This window comes from Apium graveolens, chromosome 3 (genome assembly GCF_009905375.1).
Source record: "Apium graveolens cultivar Ventura chromosome 3, ASM990537v1, whole genome shotgun sequence".
Lineage (NCBI taxonomy): Eukaryota > Viridiplantae > Streptophyta > Magnoliopsida > Apiales > Apiaceae > Apium > Apium graveolens.
The window spans coordinates 50,128,481-50,146,820 of NC_133649.1; the positions used below are offsets into that span (position 1 = coordinate 50,128,481).

Genomic DNA, 18,340 nt, shown 5'->3' on the forward strand with positions numbered 1-18,340 from the left:
ATTTTTCTCTAATAATTAATCTATTGCTAAATATCAAATAATTAAATAAACAAATAATTAATAACTAAATTTAAGATTATTCCAACAAAATTTGAGGAGTTTTCAAAAGTTATCAAGCGAATGCATCCGGATAAAGCTGCAGGTTCGGATGGTTTTAGCCCTGTTTTTTTCCAACATTTTTGGGAGATGCTTGGCCCTGAAATATTTAAATGTTGTAGTGATTCACTCAGAGAATTGTCATTTCCGGTTAACCTGGATGATACGATCCTAGTGTTAATTCCAAAAAAGGACAATGTGAAAAAAATAGCAGACCTCGGACCCATTGCATTATGCAATGTTCTATACAAAATTTTAGCGAAGGTGCTTGCTAACAGGTTAAAGGAGATATTGCCGGGATTAATTTTTGAAAATCAATCAGTTTTTGTCCCACGTAGAATAATCTTTGATAATGTATTAGTTGTATTTGAGCTACTGCATTTTATGAAAAAGAAGAATAGAGGTTCAGACGGAGAAGTGGCGTTGAAACTTGATATTTCGAAGGCTTTTGATAGAGTGAGCCGGAACTACCAGCAAAAACGAATGAAAATAATGGGATGTACGGATAAATGGACAAAATGGGTTATGTTATGTATAACTCATGTAAACTACATGATAAACTTCAATGGTAGACAAGTGGGGCCAATCACTTTGAGTTGATGTATTAGGCAGGGAGACCCATTGTCTCCCTACGTGTTCCTATTTTGTTTGGAGGGACTGTCTCATTCAATCACCAAAGCTGCAGAGGAAGGAGAAATATCAGGATACCAAAAAATCACGAATGCTTCAAGTGTAACACACCTCCTGTTTGCGGATGATAATCTACTTTCTTCAAAGCCAAGGAAGCATAAGCATCATCTATAAAAAAGCTATTAAACATATATGAGACAGATTCTGGCCAAGCAGTAAACTACCAAAAATCAGGGATTTTCGTCAGTGCAAATGTGAGGATGGATAAACAGCATGAAATGAAAGGAATACTGAAGGTTAGTAATGATATGAAAGATAGCAAATATCTAGGTTTGCCATTATTTGTTGGTAAATCAAAGAAATTTGTATTCAATTATGTGAAAGAAAGAATCTGGAGGAAAGTGCAAGACTGTAATCATAAAAACTTATCAAAAGACACTTTCTCTTTTGGCATGGTGATTAGAGATGATCAGGACAAATTTGTGAAAGGGAAAATATGCGCTTTTCTGGCAGTCATGGAGGCTGAAGTTCGTGAAGTCCAAGCAGCAATCTTCCGGGTAGAAGAGCCGAGACTAACGGAGTGTCTATTGATAGTGATGTTGCTCTTGTCGTGAATTCTATCCATGGTCATGTGGAATACTATCTTGAAATTGGACACATCATCGAATTCTGCAGACATAAGTTTAGATATAGACCTCATTTTAATCTTTGTCATGTTAAAAAGCAAATCAACCAAGCTGCTCACCTTTTGGCTAGATTACCATGAGTGGTTGATTACTATAATATTTTTGAGTCTCCTCCAAGTATTTTTTTGGAGACGCTGTACTCTGATTATTTAGTTTAATGATATTATCTCCTATTTTTCAAAAAAAAATGGGGATGATAGTCGTAGTTTTACATAGAAAGATTTTGAAATCACTTAAAGAATCGGATTTTGTAATTAGGGAGGGGAAATTAATTCGATCTGACCGCTACTCGAGCTGAAATTTGAGATTTTTGATATAACGAACCCGAAATTCTGAATTTGAATTTAAATTTGAATTTCAACGACCGAACAGATACTCGATCCGAAATCTACAACCCAATTCAAACCCGATGCAACTTGATAAAAATCCTATATTTATAATATAAATAGTATACAATATTTGCATATTATATTTTATATATTATATATTTTATTTTAGATATAAGAAATATAATTTAGATATTTTTATTTTATTATTTGAGTGGTAATAAATTAGTGTCAAGATTGTCAACACTTATTTATTAGATTATAACTCTTTTTTAAATCTCAACTTTTATTATTTAATATGCACTTTTTATATATACTAGCTTTAACCACGTGTGATCCACGCGTTTTCGTAAATATTTAAATATTTTTAGAATTTTATTTACCCAATCATATAATAAATTTTAACTTAATATATTTATATAAATATATAATAATTAATAAAACTAGTAAAACTAGTAAAATAATTAGCAAGAAACTGTATTTGTAATTTAGTGGGATAATTTGTGATCGTAGTTTTGAATGTTTATAATGATTTAGCAATTTAGTAGAAATATAATTTACATATTTTTATTTTATTATTTGAGTAGTAATAGATTAGTGTTAAGATTACCAACATTTATTTATTGAATTATAACTCTTTTTTTAATCTCAACTTTTATTATTTAGGATGTACTTTATATATATATATAGGGGGCTACTTCAATAGAAACCAATTTAGAATAAAAACTAGAAATCAAATAATTTTTTTTTAAAATTAATTCAAAATATAAGACATATGGTATGCAAATTGATCGTTGAGAGATGTAGAAAAATACAGTGAAATCGGATTTAAAAAAGAACTTACGGTTTGACGGGAAAAATTATATTAAAACCGGAGAGAAAAAGTTGAAATTGGGTGTTGAAGGGTGTAGAGTAGTTGGGTGGGGTGACCATTAGATTAGGTAGATTTAATGGCTAGATTGGTTCCCAGTTCCAATTTTAATTTTAGTTGGTATTTGATCATTCCCCTATATATATTTACAAAAAAAAAAATTATTTGCGATAGAATACTGAATAATATCTTAAATTTTACTACATCGCGTAAACTTGTGCTATATAATGCTTTTATTTACATAATAATTTATTTATTTTAATTTTAGTTATTACACAAATGTCATTAATGATGTTTATATATATCAATGATATTAAATTTACCTATATTATTCGTAATTTTGGATACCTGATCCAATTCGAAATTTGATGAATTTGAATTTGAATAATCCGAAAATATTTAAATTTAAATTCTACGATATCCCATCGAGTAGCTGGAAATTACTAGCTCCTAAATTCATTCAATGGAAAACTTCATCAAAACAATACGATATGAGTAAAAAAATCTTATCTTAAACCTAATAGATAGAATATTATATGCCAGAAGTTATAGCCTGTGGAATAACGAAACATCCTAAAAACGTATACAGATTAACTGAGTCTTCATCTTGAGATGGGGAGAGAAATCACATCACTAAAATTGATTCAAAATGTTTCCGTCATAATCTCGAAGAATTAAGAGAGATCTAGGCTCAAAAGTCAAAAGCACTCAATATAAACATTTACATCATATTACACTGATTTACAAAGAAACAAACAAAAGACAATCTTCCAAGATCTGCTCCCGCATTACGGTTTTTCGAACTTTCATGTGCGAACCAAAGACTTAACTATAGTAAAGAAACAAAATCTTCAAAAAAAACATAGTAGTAAATAGGAGTATGATCTATAAAGTTTAAATATGAAATATAAATGTCCGGGGAAAATAATATTTGGATATGAATTCGATGTAATTTGGTATTAAAAATTAGCTGATTACAAGGTATTCTATTCAAAAGTTGCCTCAGCGGGATTCGAGCCGGATTTGCCGTTTGAGCGTTAATCCTCCACTTGAAATATGCAAATGTGTGTTTTATTTTCACTTTAAATAAGCAAGGGTATTATTTATATTTAGTAATTTTTTTCTGAAAGTTTCAGAGATGATCTTCCACATGCAAAGATTATTGATTTACTTTGGAGTGCTACTGCGGCAACAGCAATAAACTTATTATGAATAAGATAATAGTTTTCCAACATAATGATGTGGGACGTGAATAATAAACAAAATACAGGGGTAATTGCTAATAAGAAACAGCTTGTATTCAACGCACTGGTTACTCTGGAAAAAACTTTATACACATTGTAGTTGTAGTTTAAGGGTGTACAGATGAACCGTTCAACCGCTCGCAACCGACCGCATTTTGCGGTTAATCGCGAAACGCGGGTTGGTTGTAAATTTAAATTTTAAAATTGTTCATTCGCGGTTTGGATGCGGTTTTAAATTCTTGAAAATCGCAAAATCGCAACCGCAAATCGCAACATATATTTATAATAAAATATATTTTCAAAAATATAGTTGATATCATATAAATTAATAAGTATACATATTTATTAACTAATCTTAGGTTAATGTTAGGACTTCGTTCGTAGAATTCACAATTATTATAAGATATATAACCAAACATATGGAAAATGTAATCAAACATGTAATTTTTTTAAGCTTTTCCTTTTTCTTTTCTCTCGCCTCCATATTTTTGTATGTTTTTAATATTCTTGCTCCATACGTAACATTAGTTTGTATTTTATTTTTGAATGTAAATTTATTACGTAACTTAAACTTGAATTTATTAATATTCCGAATTTATTTTTTTACAAATTATTAATTATTTTAAAATAAGTGGTTGAACCGCAAACCGATCCGCAATAACCGTAAATTCGCAACCGCAATTGACGCGATTAACCGCAAATGCGGTTGCGGATGACACTTTTCTAAAACCGCTCTTCGCGGTTTGGTTCGAATTTTACCCCACAACCGATCTGATCCGAACCGCGTACACCCACAATGCTTCACATTCCATTGATCCAGCAAACTTGTAAGAAAACCTGTAACCTCAGCCAAATAGACACCATTTCAATTTCAAGAAAAAATCCATGGAAGAGAAAATAATTTGCACCTTTGAAAGGACTTAATCAATGATACTATCATGACTTGTGCACAAGAAGTTCTCTTCGAGAGAATTTAAGGCCAAACGTGATCGATTAATGTGCCGTTAGTACTAAGTAGCCAGGAGACGTGGAGTTAACAAACAAATGTGTCACAATTTTTTACAAGAAGCATGGCAAGACGTAACAACAAACAAGTACTCCCTCCGTCCCATCAGGATGTTTACATCTCTGGTGGGCACGGAGACCAATATATATATATAAGTAGGTAAAGTAATGAAAAATGATAAAAAGTGGTTAAAGTAGTGGGACCTATTAATATTTAATAATAGATTTGAGAGAGTGGAGGAAATTAGTGGGTGTAATAGTGTTTTATATTATTAAAAGTTTACTATTTTTGGAATGTAAAAAAATGGATGGGACGGCCCAAAATAGCAACCGTAAAGAAATGGATGGGACAGAGGGAGTTATTTTATTTGGTAAACCAAAACAATATGATCAGTCAAGTTTATATAAGTTGCAAATGCCAAGGGAAATAATTTTTAATATCAATTCAGATGTAATTAGGTTTTAAGATCGGCAGATCACTAGGTATTAAAAAAATTGCTGCAGCCAGGATTCGAACCCGGATTTGCCATTTCAGAGTTGATGCTCCACTTTATATAAGCGTGTGTTTTATTTCCACTTGTAAATTTGCAAGGATATGTTTTTATATCGATTCTTTTGATAGTTTTAGCGATGATCTTCCACATCCAAAGGTTATTGAATTACAGCCGAGTGCTACTGTGGAAGTATAGGTGTTATATAGATCATTGTATATAAACACGATAATAATTTTCCAACATAATGTGGGTAGCGAAAAATGAACAAAAAATAAGATAATTGCTCGAGAAAACTGTTGGTATTTAGTGTACGGCTTGCTTCAAAAAAGAACCATAAAAGATTGGAATATATTTAAGAGTATTCCAATTCTTTAATTTTAATGACTTTGAAGATTTGATAGCATTTGATACTATCTACAAGACAACTATGTTTAATTTGCCACATAACTTATGTGAACAAGGTATTATTTTTATGAATTGAGACAAACAAAACTAAGTTGGTGAATTACAAGCATCAGAGGCAACAAGAGATACTCATTTCAATATAAGCACATATATTGATTGTGATGTCAACATGTCTTACCAGAACCAAATCACTGTGTTATCCCGAGGAGAGTTACAACTAAGAGTAGCGGGACTCGGGAGACGAGTGCGTTTACAGGACTGTTTATGATTGAACTCCTTTAACCAAAATAGCGTAGGGACACTAATTCCTACCCTTAACCCTGCTACATTACCGAACCTACCTAGGTCAGAGAGGCTTCATGACCTACCTTACTAAGATCACTTGATGCCTAGACTTTCTTTTAAGGTTCCACAAAAATAAACTAAAAAAGCAAAAGGGCGGGGGTGGATTGAGTGGCAAACCTAACTGGAAGGATTTAAGGCACAAGAGCCAAATGTACAACCAGTTAAAAGGGGATCATTAGGTCCACAATAGCAAAGTGAGGGGCACATGAACTGCTGCACAGGGAGAGTCACTTGTTGGTAATTTTCAACTCCATTCAGCTGGAGATATTCTCGGGGTGTCATGTTCCCACACACTCCCTTGGTTCATCAGGGTGTCGTGTCTGGATAAAGGGTGGACTAGTAATTAATAAAACTAAGGTTTTCTATTGTGTATAATAAGTACACAGCTAGTGAAGCAGGGGTTTATGTCATTATGTGAACCAACAGTATACCTACTAAACAGCTACATAAGCAAGATCGATTGACGAAGATAAAGGTATACGTTCACTTCTTCTATATGAACTTGACATACAAATTTCAAAAGTAAGTTTAGCATAAGTTTAGTTGCATTGTAGCAGTTTTTTGCATCCTCTAGGCTCTAGCACTGCCCTCCTTTCATGCCGATTAGGACCACAATTATTCTTTTCCCAGAGCTCGTATTTTTTATTATTTCACAGATTGTTGAAATAGCTGCTTCAATTCGACCAATGTAAGCAGAAGGTAATAGAGCTTGAGATAATGGAGAGGCAGGAGCTAAAAGAATTCTACTACTCTCTCAAGCCTTGGAAAAGAGAAACTTAGGGACGTTAAGTTTTAGTTAGTAAGGCTTGCTTCCTGCAATAAAAAATAAAAAGTCTTGACTAATGTAAAAAATAATACTAAACTAATTAAAACTCCGTATAAAATTGGGGGAACATATATAATTGTAATATTGGAAAACATCTAATGACTACTAGGCTAGGAAGTACCGACACTCCAAAAATGATGCCATATGCGTGTTGGACACGGCGACACGGCACCGACACAGCTGAGTACGACGCGACCGACACGGGTTCGACACGCGACCGACACGGGTTCGTCACGCGACCGACACGGGTTCGACACGCGACCCATATAAAAAAGCCCAAAATCATCTTAAAAAAGCCCAAAATCATTTTATAAAAGCCCAAACCATCTTATATTAACCCTAATTTTGTGTATATCTGTCTTTTATAACCTCCACTCTTCATCTTTTATAACCCTATATATATATATAATCAAATATATACATCAATCTATATATATAACACATATAAAAAAAATTATAATTTTATAACTTTTTTTGCCGTGTCCTGGATACAGGACTTTGATAATTGACGGATCCCCGTGTCCAGTGTCCCGTGTCGTCGTATGCTTCCTAGCTACTAGGTATAACAAACAAACAAACAATAAAAAATTGAAAAAAAAAATACTAAACTAGTAAAACTCCATATAATAATAAATTGGGGGGAAATGTAAAAATAGAATGGAAAAGGCAAAAAAGGTGGAGGTATTGCCGAACCTGGCTGGCAGGATTTTAGGCACAAGAGCCACCCTTCAACCAGTCGAAAGGGGATGAATAGGTCCCCAATAGCAGCGGGGGCCACATGAACGGATTCATCGGTTTAATCACCTGTTCATACAATTTAACTCCATGTAACCGGAGGCAAGGTTAGGGTCACCTGGGCCATCCACGTGTTCCACTACCCCTTACCCACACTCCCTCAATTTAATATAACTAGCATTACTTAATATATACATAATTAAATTTACCAATTTTGAAGATGTGGGACAACATATTAAGCTTTAATTTATTACATTATAATACAATTAACCCTGGCATATAATCATCGCTCCCTCATATCTATATTCATAAATACAAATTGTTGCAGAATTTAATAAAATTAGCTAATTTACAAGGTAATAAAAAAATTGCCGCAGCCGGGATTCGAACCTGGATTAGCCGTTTCAGAGTTGATCCTCCCACCAGTGTGTAATTTATATCCACTTGTAAATTCTCAAGGGTATTATTTATTTAGTTCCAGCGATGAGCAAGGGTTATTAAGTCAACAGTGAGTGCTACTGCGGCAATATATATTATACATATTACTGTATATAAAGAAGTTAATAGTTTTTTAACATAATGATGTGGGACGTAAAAAATAAGATAATTGTTTAAATAAATATAAGGACAGGCGTGAATTATGAATAATAAATAAGATGATCTTTGATAAGAAACGGTCAAGTACACGCTCAGGAAGATAGGGACTGGTAATTTATAGATTAAACATATAAAATCCAATCGAATGAAATCACATAACAGTGGGAGAGACATAAGCAGATGCAGAGGGAGAATCACATGTTCTAAACAAATTAAAATTCCAAAAATCTTTATATATATGATGCAGGAAACAGATAGATAAAGTCAGAATCCACATACTTGACACCGGAGGTCTGAAACTGCAGGCTGAAGAGAGAAGAGAAGAAATTGATCAGAGGCAGGTTCTTGCAGTGCATGGCTGTTTCCTTCTCGTGGCCACCGCCATACAATGACGAAAAATAAAAGGTATTGAAGCTTATAATAAAGAGTGACGAGAATGGAAGCTGATCGGCAACTGATGTATTTTCCACCTCCTGATTTGAAATCTTTCCGAAGTAGTTGATAATTTATTTTCCCCTGCGCCTGCGAACAAAAATGAATAAAATTTTAATATCTCCAAGTATGCTAAGATTGATAATTTTATGAATTGAAAAATATCTTATTTCATCAAATACTTTTTGCCCCAAGTCCAACTACTAAAATTGCCAGTTTATACACTGTATTACACCCCTGGTCCCTGGGGAGGTACAAACAAGAGCAGCAAGAGACACAAAGCCAAATCAGCAAAATAATTCTCACCAAAGTAAAATTGATGCAAATTTTAGAGCATTTAACCAAGCAAATGAAACAAAAAAAAACACCACAGAGAAAGAACAAACCGCGCCTTATGTCTGACATGTGCATCACTGCCTGTAGCATTTTAACTAGGTTTATTTATTTCATTATATTTTAAATTGCTATGTAGGAAAACATCTAATGACTATTAGGTCTAACAAACAAAACAATAAAATTGAAAAGCAATTAAAACTCCGTATAAATTTGGGGGGAAATAGGATGGAAAACGCAAAAAAAGGTGGAGGGAGTGCCGAACCTGGCTGGCAGGATTTAAGGCACAAGAGCCAACCCTTCAACCAGTCGAAAGGGGATGAATAGGTCCACAATAGCAGCGGGGGCACATAAACGGATTCATCGGTTTAATCACCTGTTCATACAATTTAACTCCTCCATGTAACCTGAGGCAAGGTTAGGGTCACCTGGGTCATCACGTGTTCCGCTACCCCTTACCCACACTCCCTCAATTTAATATAACTAGCATTACTTAATATATACATAATTAAATTTACCAATTTTGAAAATGTGGGACAACATATTAAGCTTTAATTTATTACATTATAATACAATTAACCCTGGCATATAATCATCGCTCCCTCATATCTATATTCATAAATACAAATTGTTGTAGAATTTAATAAAATTAGTTGATTACAAGGTAATAAAAAATTTGCCGCGGCCGGCATTCGAACCCGGATTAGCCGTTTCGTCGTTGATCCTCCCACAAGTGTGTAATTTATATCCACTTGTAAATTCGCAAGGGTATATTTATTTAGTTTCAGCGATGATCTTCCACATGCAAGGGTTATTAAGTCAACAGTGAGTGCTACTGCGGCAATATATATTATACATATCACTGTATATAAATAAGTCAATAGTTTTTTAACAAAATGATGTGGGACGTAAAATATAAGATAATTGTTTATAAATATAAGGACAGGCGTGAATTATGAACAAAAAATAAGATGATCTTTAATAAGAAACGGTCAAGTACATGCTCAGGAAGATAGGGGCTGGTAATTTATAGATTAAACATATAAAATCCAATCGAATGAGATCACATAACAGTGGGAGAGACATAAGCAGATGCAGAGGGAGGATCACATGTTCTAAGCAAATTAAAATTCCAAAAATCTTTATATGTATGATGCAGGAAACAGAAAGATAAAGTCAGAATCCACATACTTGACACCGGAGGTCTGAATCTGCAGGCTGAAGAGAGAAGGGAAGAAATCGATCACAGAGGCAGGTTCTTGCAGTGCATGGGCTGTTTCCTTCTCATGGCCACCGCCAAACAATGACAAAAAATAAGAGGTTTCGAAGCTTGTTATACAGTGACGAGGCTGGAAGCTGATCGGCAACTGACGTGTTTTCCTGCCTCCTGATTTAAAATCCTTCCAGAGTACTTGATAATTTATTTTCTCCTCCGCCTGCGAACAAGAATGAAGAACAATTTAAGATCTCCAAGTATGCTAAGATTGCTAATTTTATGAATTGTAAAATATCTTATTTCATCAAATACTTTTTGCCCCAAGTCCAACTACTAAAATTGACAGTTTAACATATTAATTTTATAAGAACTAGTTAAAGATAAAGAACAGATAGAAAAATCTAATTCAAATGAGTCTTTACGGTACTTCCAATTGGGGACAATTCTTGCAAAAACAACCAAGAAAAACTAATCATGACCATTGTGCATCTCCATACCCATTTAGACAAAATGATAACGATGTATATCTCAAGCCCAATCCTTCGGTTCTCAAACAACCACATTTTCGTTCTTTATCTCTAAAGCATTCACACGGAGTAAACAACAGATGCCTAAATTGAAATAGTAGTCCTTGATACCCGCAATAACCTTGACCAATAACACTATCAGGAAAAAAAATTCGCCAGATCCACTCTAAGTTTATACATATTAATATATTAGTTTTATATGAACTAGTGAAACATAAAGAATAAATAGAAAAATCTAAGTTAAATTAAACCTTACAATACTTCCAATTGGCATATTGTCATTATGTAATGTGAACATGTCTACCAGAACCAATTTACTATGTTGACCCTGGTCCCTGGGGAGGTACAAATATGAGCAGCAGGAGACACAAAGCAAAATCAATAAAATAATTCTCACCAAAGTAAAATTGATGCAAATTTAAGAGCATTTAACCAAGCAAATGTAACAAAAAAACACCACAGAGTAAGAACAAACCGCGCCTTCTGTCTGACATGTGCATCACTGCCTGTAACATTTTAACTAGGTTTATTTATTTCATTTAATTTTAAATTGCTACGTCGGAAAACATCTAATGACTATTACGTATAACAAACAAAACAATAAAATTGAAAAACTATTAAAACTCCGTATAAATTTGGGGGGAAATAGAATGGAAAACGCAAAAAAGGTGGAGGGAGTGCCGAACCTGGCTGGCAGGATTTAAGGCACAAGAGCCAACCCGTCAACCAGTGCCATCACGTGTTCTGCTACCCCTTACCCGCACTCCCTCAATTTAATAAAACTAGCTTTACTTAATATATACATAATTAAATTTACCAATTTTGAAGATGTGGGACATCATATTAAGCTTTAATTTATTACATTATAATACAATTAACCCTGGCATATAATCATCGCTCCCCCATATCTATATTCATAAATACAAATTGTTGCAGAATTTAATAAAATTAGCTGATTACTGAGTAATAAAAAAATTGCCGCAGCCGGGATTCGAACCCGGATTAGCCGTTTCAGCGTTGATCCTCCCACAAGTGTGTAATTTATATCCACTTGTATATTCGCAAGGGTATATTTATTTAGTTTCAGCGATGATCTTCCACATGCAGAGGTTATTAAGTCAACAGTGAGTGCTACTGCGGCAATATATATTATACACAGCACTGTATATATATAAGTTAATAATTTTTAACATAATGATGTGGGACATAAAAAATAAGATAATTGTTTATAAATATAAGGACAGGCGTGAATTATGAACAAAAAATAAGATGATCTTTAATAAGAAACGGTCAAGTACACGCTCAGGAAGATAAGGACTGGTAATTTATAGATTAAACATATAAGATCCAATCCAATGAGATCACATTACAGTGGGAGAGACATGAGCAGATGCAGAGGAAGAATCACATGTTCTAAACAAATTAAAATTCCTAAAAACATTATATATATGATGCAGGAAACAGAGAGATAGAGTCAGAATCCACATACTTGACACCAGAGATCTAAATCTGCAGGCTGAAGAGAGAAGAGAAGAAATAGATCACAGAGGCACGTTCTTGGAGTGCATGAGCTAATTCCTTCTCGTGGCCACCGCCAAACAATGAGGTTTCGAAGCTTGTTATACAGTGACGAGACAGGAAGCTGATCGGCATGTGACAAAACGCCACAGAGAAAGAACAAACCGCGCCTTATGTCTGACATGTGACATCACTGCCTGTAGCATTTTAACTACTGCCTGTAGCATTTTGACGAGGATTATTTATTTCATTTTATTTTAAATTGTAATGTCGGAAAATATCTAATGACTACTAGGTATAACAAACAAACAATAAAATTGAAAAAAATAATACTAAACTAGTTAAAACTCCGTATAAAGTTCCCTCCCTTTATGCTTATTAGGACCACAATTATACTTTATCCAAAGCTCATATTTTTAAATATTCCACACACTATGGAAGAGCTGCTTCAATTCAACCAATATAAGCAGCAGCTAATAGAGTTTGATGATGGAGAGGTAGGAGCTAAAAGAATTCTACTATTCGTCTCTCAAGCCTGGGAAAAGCAACTTACGGATTTTAAACTTCAAAAAAGCCTCTTATGTAAAAAATAATACTAAACTGATTAAAACTCCATATAAAATTGGGGGAACATGTAAAAATAGAATGGGAAAGGCAAAAAAGGTGGAGGGAGTGCCGAACCTGGCTGGCAGGATTTAAGGCACAAGAGCCAACCGTTCAGACCAGTCGAAAGGGGATGAATAGGTCCACAATAGCAGCGGAGGGTCACATGAATGGGTGCACGGAGCGAATCACCCTGTATACATAATTTAACTCCATGTAACCGGAGCAAGGTTAAGGGTCGCCCGGGCCATCAAGTGTTCCGCTGCCCCTTCCCCACACTCCCTCAATTATTATAATTAACAGAATTCAATATAAATACTTTTTAGTTTATCAATTATCACGATGCGGGACGGACTTTTAATTGATTTAGGCTTTTAATTGTACACACACAACAATAAAAATATCCACACAAAAAACATGTAAACTCTATGATATAATCGTTAATAAAATACAATCCAACACCAATTAAAAAAAATAAACGATTAATTATGCATAAAATTATGGTATAATACCACAAAGATGATGTATAAGAATATACATACTTGATATCAGAGATAGAATATCTGCTCTTTCCCGATGTCAGAAGCTTTTGATAATAGTCTCAAAAAATTCCGGTGGCGTTTAAAGCATTTTCCGGCCGCCGATTAAGAAGAACTTGCCGGAGATGAGGGAGGCTATCATTTAATACTAAGCTAATTAAAACTCCGTGTAAAATTGGGGTATATAATTGTAATGTCTGAAACCATCTAGTGACTACTATGTATAACAAACAAACAATAAAATTGATAAAAATAATACTAAGCTAATTACAACTCCGTATAAAATTGGGGGAACACCTAAAAATAGAATGGAAAAGGCAAAAAAGGTGGAGGGAGTGCCGAACCTGGCTGGCAGGATTTAAGGCACAAGAGCCAACCGTTCAGACCAGTCGAAAGGGGATGAATAGGTCCACAATAGCAGCGGAGGGCCACCTGAACGGGTGCACCGAGCGAATCACCCTGTATACATAATTTAACTCCATGTAACCGGAGCAAGGTTAGGGGTCGCCCGGGCCATCAAGTGTTCCGCTGCCCCTTCCCCACACTCCCTCAATTAGTATAATTAACAGAATTCAATATAAACACTTTTTAGTTTATCAATTATCACGATGCGGGACGGACTTTTAATTGATTTAGGCTTTTAATTTTACACACACACAACAAAAATTAACTTATAGACTCTACTATATCATCGTTAATACAAATAATACAATCCAACACCAATTAAAAAATAAACAATTAATAATGTGAATAATTAGGGTATTACAAGGACGATGTATGAGGAATTGAAGATATACATACTTGAATCGGAGATGTATGTCCTCCAGACAAGATTCCGACAGCATTTGTAGCATTTTCCGGCGGCTGAATAAACAAATCGAAGAATAGAATAGAATGAAGGGCATTTTATGTTCTGAAGGCTTTCATACTGGGGCAACTATTCAAAAGCAGTAAAGTCGTGTGTTTTGTTCATCTGCTTGTTGGGCTTCATTTTGCCATTTTGGCCCGGTTTTATTTTTTGTTAAGGTTTGTATTTCATTTAAAAAACATTATACAAAAAGCCTTTAGAACATATCTATATATGATAATAATAACAAGTTTGGACAAGTTTTATAATAATTACAAATTTTATAATAATTATAGGGTAATCAAAAATATAAGATATATCTATATATTTATGATAAATGTGTTAATGTTAAATTAGTTATATAATCGGTATCTTAACATGATAATGTTTTGTAATATTAATCATTCTTTTTATTTAATTGTTCTTTTAAACATGAAATTTCGATATTTATTATACTGACATGAGTTTAATTTTTTTTATAGTCTGAATATAATAATTCAATATGAAAGATGACCGATAAATTATATGTATATATATTGTTAGATGTAGACCTGACAACACTGGTATACGACACTTGAACACGGTACCAAACGACACGAATAATTAGTGTTTGGATTTGAAAATTTGGTACACGAATATGAAAGTACAAGATCACGAAAAAATATGAATGTAATTAGTGTCGGGTTTGGGTTTCCAATATATGTACATAACACGGAATGAAAGTACACAAAATAAATTAATTAATTAATTTTTAAAAATATTATATATATATATATATACTAAACACCATGTGTGAATTTTACCTATTCTAAATAATATATATAATTGTAAATACTAAAATATATTTTATTGTTCCTTGACTACGTGAGTGAGCACTTCACCATCTAATTATCTATTGCAGTTTTTACTAATTAATTTTTTGTCGTATATAATCTGTGTACTTTACTGTACTAAAATGGTTAAATGCGAATATATTAGTTCTGAGTTAGTGTCACCAAATTGGTACATGAATCCAAATTGGTACACGAAAATATACGGAACGTTTGTACACGACGCATAACGTTGTCAGGTCTAGTTACATGCATGCATATTATCTATTTTATAATTTAATTTTCAGTATATGCAAATCATTATTATATATATGACTCTTCATATTTATTTGTATGTGTATCCTGAAAATGTCATTTTAAATTCATTAACAAATTTCTTCAAATACGATTAACAATCGTTTTAAAATCTGGGAAATATTGTGCAATTATTTTATCAATAAATAATTATTATTTGATTATTATGTGAATTCTGGTCAATTATCCGGTGATTGCTATTGATATTTGGGTGTTTATATGTGATAAAGTGTAAGTACTTTGATTTGTAATAAGTCCAAAATAAAGTATAGATAATTATAAAATTACTTTATAAAACCGAGAATCGTTCAACTTCAATTGTTTTTGCGTTTTTACAAATCGAAACTCTTCGAAAAACTCCTTCCTAACCCAATCTGATAATTCCGGACATTTTCCGTGTTTTAACTTTTTCGATCCGGGTTACGGTTTGACCTGTGCGCATCCCGGCGCAAAATTATCGATACGATAATCATTTTTATAGATCAACAAAATCCGCATTCTTGAAAGACGGGATATTATTACATTATTTTCGTATAAAGTGTTTTATGAGAAGTCCGGTTTTGATAATTATCCAAAGCAGGTATCAAATTGGATCATTTTTGTAGTTACTTAGCGGCTAAATAACCTATTTTTCGACCCAATACGATCCAACGGGTATTTTTATTTTTATTTTTTTATATATATATAAAACTGTGGGATTATCATATATTCAATGTTTCTGCATTTTTGGATTATTCGTAATTTTTGGGAATTTTTGACATAATTTCGTATTTATTGGATTAAAAATTATTACCCGTTAATTATTAATTTTGGGCTAATTATTTTTATTAAATGATATAATTAGGCTCTAAGTAATTTTGGTGGTATTATTACTATAAATACCATTTATTTATTATTTTATTATATAAAAATCTGAAAAATAAATAAAAATATGAAAATTTTTTGAAAATTTGTTCTTGGTGTTCTTGAGGATCAATTGATCATTTGAAGATGATGTGGATCTCGGAAATCAAAGTATGAGTAACGGTTGTGAAGCCCTTGATCTGTTCTATCCATTTCAATCATCAAAATCATCTAACAATAGGTAATTTTTAATTCGAAGTTCTAGAGTTCATGGGTCGAATTGGGTTTTTTTTTATTCTGTAATTATTTGTTTATTTTGATGATTGGAATAGTTTACTCAGATGATTTACAATTGATTCGTATATTTAAATGCATCAAATGGTACCCAGAAGTTATGAATCAAGTTCTTGGGTTTTGTTTAAATTTTGATTCGATTTTCTGTTCTTCTTGTTAATTAGATGATAATATGACCATAGGGGTTTGATTATATCTACTGTAAGCTTTGTTTTAAAGTATTAATCGTTGAATTTGGTCTAAAAACGCGGAAATTCGAAGTTTGGCTGGAGCTCTCGTCGGCGTTACCTTGATTTTTTACGACGATGATTATAGGCGGACTGGTGGTGATTGTTAAGGTCCATTTCATGTTCCTGGTGCGATTTAGAGCATGAACGTACAGAAAATCGGGTCGAATAGTGCACCGTGGCTGCAGAACGGGGCCACCGGAGTTATTTGGAGGTCACCGGATTTTGATCGGATTCCGGGAACCCTGATTCCGGCGACCGGACGTCCAACTCGGTTTGCTGTTCTTCATGAACCGTTCCTGGCCCGTTTTACAACCCATCTTCGGTCCATTTTTCCCCTAAATCATTTTCCAAAAACTATTTCTGTAAATTTCTTTTAAAAATTAATTCAAAATTCATTTTTAGAATTTCAAAAATTACTTTTAAATTTCAAAAATGATTTAGTTAATTATTTTAAATAATTAACTAAATTATTTTAATTTCAAAAATTTATTTTATTTTATTATTTTCAAAAATCTAAATTTGATTTAATTATTTACAATTTATTTTAGTGAATTATTTATTGATTTAATTAATTGATTAATTCATTTAATCAAATAATTTTATTTGTAAATAGTTAAATAAATCTTATTATTTATAATTAAGCTAGATAATGATTTAAAATCATTTTGAGCTTTTAAAAATTATATAAAGGTATTTTAAAATTCAATTAATACTATTATTAATTGAATTATTCTTATTTTATTCATAATAAATAGACGTTCGTCCGTTTAATACGAAACGAATGCCTCTTGTCTCAGAAAAATATTCTGCTTTCAATAAAAATACTTTCGAAGCCAAAATTCTTTTGTATGGAAAGGTTATTTCTTTTGCGAATCGTTCTGAGTCAACTATTGTTCGATAAATACCCTTTTTGACCCGATTCCAATTCTAAAAGTACTAAGTCATATCTTTTGACGATTTGACTTATGTGTTACATGAATTATGTGTCTACGTGTTATGTGAATAACATGATTACGTGCTACGAGATCCACATGCTATTTGTTTACAGTTTAAATGCCATGATTGGGTATAAACGATCGGGTAGACGATACGGATAAACGTATAATAGACAATTATATATTGTCAAATAACTGAAGTGGTATCTTTTATGATAAATACACGTATTTCGAGGCGTTCAAAGCCAGACAGAGATAGATTTAAAAGTAAATCTTTTCTATACGAAATACATGAGACGAGTAAGTACAGAGATAAGATAAACATAGGATGGTAATTAACAAGAAGGGTCAGATAGCCTGTCGATGAAATCACAGATATATACCGGAACTGAGTGATATGGCGGATAGTTAAATATCAGAGGGCTATCAATTGAGGCAAGTATTCCTAAACCTTCTTCTGATATACTGCAAATACTTCATTCATATTCTAAGTTCAGAATAGTTAAATGTTTTTATATATCGCTGCAATTACTCTTATTTATGCAAGTACCTTTTTGATCTTGTTCCCTGATTATCGATTAATCTCTTGAGCAAATACCCATTATTTCGGGTTATTTGCGAACCCTGAATCGAGATAAT

General features: G+C 32.9%; 1 protein-coding gene across 9 annotated transcripts; it reads right to left on the reverse strand.

Annotated features, from left to right (window-relative positions):
• Positions 1 to 3,961: 3,961 nt before the first annotated feature.
• On the reverse strand, positions 3,962 to 14,406 carry LOC141712264 (uncharacterized). Of its 9 annotated transcripts, none has more exons than XR_012571559.1 (6): positions 14,230 to 14,406; positions 12,258 to 12,504; positions 10,217 to 10,461; positions 8,540 to 8,782; positions 7,622 to 8,106; positions 5,224 to 6,915 (listed from the first exon to the last, which is right to left on the reverse strand). XR_012571559.1 is itself a non-coding variant. In XM_074515134.1 (4 exons), the coding sequence occupies exons 2-4, from the start codon at positions 12,468 to 12,470 to the stop codon at positions 8,767 to 8,769; spliced, it is 474 nt and encodes a 157-aa protein (XP_074371235.1). In that variant the 5' UTR covers positions 12,471 to 12,504; positions 14,230 to 14,393; the 3' UTR covers positions 8,312 to 8,766. The 9 variants fall into 9 exon arrangements, 2 of the variants coding, with proteins under 2 accessions (XP_074371235.1, XP_074371236.1); XR_012571557.1 differs by having other exon boundaries at positions 7,622 to 8,181; XR_012571556.1 differs by lacking the exons at positions 5,224 to 6,915; positions 7,622 to 8,106 and adding an exon at positions 3,962 to 4,690 and having other exon boundaries at positions 14,230 to 14,395.
• Between the last annotated feature and the right edge of the window lie 3,934 nt (positions 14,407 to 18,340).

Bases quoted from the DNA above. Each gene is read 5' to 3' on its own strand.
- LOC141712264 (XM_074515134.1), bottom strand. From the start codon at position 12,470: ATGTCAGACATAAGGCGCGGTTTGTTCTTTCTCTGTGGCGTTTTGTCA. The intron at 10,462-12,257 runs GTATGTGGATTC...TCTTGTTCGCAG, and splicing joins ATTTAGATCTCTGGTGTCAA to GCGGAGGAGAAAATAAATTA.